General features: G+C 42.5%; 1 protein-coding gene across 1 annotated transcript in view; it reads left to right on the plus strand.

Annotated features, from left to right (window-relative positions):
* The window catches only part of ddx56 (DEAD-box helicase 56), a 15,280-nt gene that overhangs the window by 9,856 nt on the left and 2,356 nt on the right, over positions 1-3,068 (plus strand). Inside the window, exons 8-12 of the mRNA XM_015404877.1 lie at positions 265-378; positions 453-547; positions 629-702; positions 783-872; positions 1,434-1,539. Of these exons, the coding sequence (XP_015260363.1) occupies positions 265-378; positions 453-547; positions 629-702; positions 783-872; positions 1,434-1,539 (479 nt within the window). The remainder of the gene's footprint in view (positions 1-264; positions 379-452; positions 548-628; positions 703-782; positions 873-1,433; positions 1,540-3,068) is intronic.

A 3,068-nucleotide genomic window follows, 5' to 3' on the forward strand; every position in this document is an offset into this window, starting at 1 on the left:
ACCAGTAGGTGGCGTTCTTTAACAAACATGGATGCCTCCAGTAAAACACATTCAGATGAAAATTACTCTGAATTAAAAATGCTTATCATTTATTGAACAGTATGTAAGAATTTTATATTTAAAGAACTTTCATAGGTTTGAATTCTGAATATAAGCAGACTTTTCGTTTATAAGTTCAGACCAATCAGGACCCAAATGTCTGATGAATGAAGCCGACCCGTCGTTTATTTCCTGACTGGACTGTTTTTTTTTTTTTTTTTTCAGGGCCAAAGATAAGGAGTACGGCGTCTCCAGGGGGGTGGACTTCCAAAACGTGGCCAACGTCATCAACTTTGATTTCCCCACATCGGTGGATTCCTACATTCATCGAGTCGGAAGGTCGGTACCGTTCAGACGCGTCGCTCTCAGCTTCTTTATCCTTCGTTTGGACACTTTTTGTTTTCTGTGTGCAGAACGGCGAGAGCTGACAACCCGGGCACCGCCCTGTCCTTCGTGGCTCACACAGAGCTCAGCGCTCTGGAGGAGGTGGAGGAGTCCCTCTGTGGAGGTGAGCTTCAGTCAGGGTGACGATCTTTCCGTCCTGCTGTGTTTTCTCTGATGTGCTGCTAACGGGAGTGTTTGTGTTCAGATAAAGCTGAGTCTGCGCTCAAACCCTACGAGTTCAGGATGGAGGAGATTGAAGGCTTCAGGTACAGGTGCAGGGTGAGTCCTCAGCTGCCCTCCATGTTTTTACCGTTCAGCACGGCCACGCTCTGGAGGCTCTGACGCCGTTTGTTTCCCAGGATGCAATGCGAGCGGTGACCAAGCAGGCTGTGAGGGAGGCCAGACTGAAGGAGATCAAACAGGAGCTGCTCAACTCCGAGAAACTCAAGGTGGGAGGCGGCCGGGGCAACGTTGTCTGGGCAACATTGTGGTTGCCCAGACAACGATAATAACATCACGCACAAAGTAACCGCAAGACTACATAAAGGTAGAGCTGGGTAGCGCTGTGGCTAGCTGTGCTCAGTCGCTAACAGGTTAGCCTCTTTTAGCTCGGTCAGTTTAACTTTGTGTCAAAATCAACCATTTGTTTTCTACAAGTAGAATAACTGTTATATTTGTGTAAAATCTCTATGAAAGTCATTTTTTAAGATGTTCCTTTTGTCCTTCCTGCCCTCAGATCTTAATAAAAAGGATAAAAATAAGTTTAGACTTTTTTTTTTGTCACCTTGTTAAATGGCAGAGCTCAGTCTGTCTTAGAATCTACTTTTGGCTACTTTAGATCACCGATGAAATGTAAAATATAGCAAATATAGGTAATATGTTGAGACTCCAAAAGAGATTTTATTCTTAAGAAACGGGTCCGATGCAGTTTGTCCGAATATGATGACGTCATAGGAAAGCAGATCTGATACCAACACCGGTTCTGACCGGATGGCTCTTCTCTCACACAGACGTACTTTGAGGACAACCCCAGAGATCTGCAGCTGCTGAGACACGACAAAGACCTTCATCCTGCTGTCATCAAGCCTCACATGAAAAACATCCCAGACTATCTGAGTGAGAAACAAAATCATCACCACTTTAAAACCTTCTTCCTTTCCTTCCTTTAACTTCTGCCTTTTAGATCAACACTTAAATCCAACATAAGTCTTCCTAAGATGTTTCTGGTCTGAATCAGTGACTCTCTGCTTTAAATGCTTCATATCAAACCGGAGCTGTTTAGTTGTTTTGTGCTTCTTTCACTATTAGAGATAAAAGTTTATCTTCTGTTTACAGCAGATCCTAAACTCTTTACCCATTAAACCCAGAGGGTCTTAAATCGGGCATAGACTGTACGATTTTTTTGCCCTTTTCGGGCCGACTTTCCAGTCGTGCGAGAATTTTTCGATTGGGCTGACTTCCAGCCTGATGGTGCATAGTGTAGTGTACAGGGGGTAACGAAGGGCGATCTCCCTCTAGTGACCACCTCCTGATCAGGAATTGTGAGGTTGCGAGAAAATCAAACATGTTTGACATTCATTCTTTCTGTAAAATTGACAGACCGTAGTAGCCACGTTTGCTCAGCCATGCCTTTGTGCAAATACGTCGTCACCTTTTCTTTTTAGGGCTTTCTGCACAAAAATACACAAATTGCAAAGGCAGCATGTTTCACTCTAGTAACAGGGTTCCCGCGGGTCCTTAAAAAGTCTTAAAAGGCATTGAATTCTTCAAAATAAAACTAAGGCGTTAGTTACGATGAACGATGAGAATTAAGGCAGTGGAGTCACAAATGCGAAGCACGAAACACAAAGCGTCAAAATGGAGTTACCGAGAAACAGTCTGTATTTCTCAGTTTTGTTCCAGCCTTGTCTCTGCAAGACAAAGTTTGCGAATTCAGTTAAATAATTGTTAAAATATATCTGTCATTTGTGTGTTTTTAGCTTTCTTCCTGTATTGGAAGCTTTTCAAAATCTGAAACATTAGTGCAGTGGTTTATGTTAAAATAAACCTTTGGGTTAAGTTGTCGCAAGCAGGTTTTTCTTGTGATTCTTGTGAATTTGATCTTAAATTTTTATTTCAAGTGGCATTAAAACATCTTAAAAAGTCTTGAATTTAACTTGCCTTATGCTGTAGGAAGCCTGAGTGAGCTTCATATTCATATTCCTCTTCTACTCGTTTGGCTTCTGGATAGACAAGTCCAAGTAGTGCAATCTCACTGCGGAGCTGAGTCCCACTTGGTTTATACACGTACAGTGTGAGCAGGTAGATCGCATCAGAGCGTCAGGTCACACAGTGTGAGAACAAACATCATGAGCTGTGAACTTACACTGTACGATGAAACTGCGGTTTGGTCGTACAGTGTGAGCTGAAAGCTGCGTGCAACTATTGAAAAAAATCACACAGAAAGGAGAAAATTCCACCTGAAATTACATATGTGAAGTAAAGCAAGTACAGCTCCCAAACCATACATTAGAAATCCAGTTGTTTGTATTGGTATGACAGAAATGCATTGAGGAATATTTCTTAGGTGGCGTTTAGGTAGTTGACATTGGATTACCTCTCCAGGAGTTATTTACTGTCGCAGGTAGGAGCTTCAGCCAGAGAGT

This window comes from Cyprinodon variegatus, unplaced genomic scaffold (genome assembly GCF_000732505.1).
Source record: "Cyprinodon variegatus isolate N-32 unplaced genomic scaffold, C_variegatus-1.0 Scaffold1884, whole genome shotgun sequence".
In the NCBI taxonomy this organism is placed as follows: domain Eukaryota; kingdom Metazoa; phylum Chordata; class Actinopteri; order Cyprinodontiformes; family Cyprinodontidae; genus Cyprinodon; species Cyprinodon variegatus.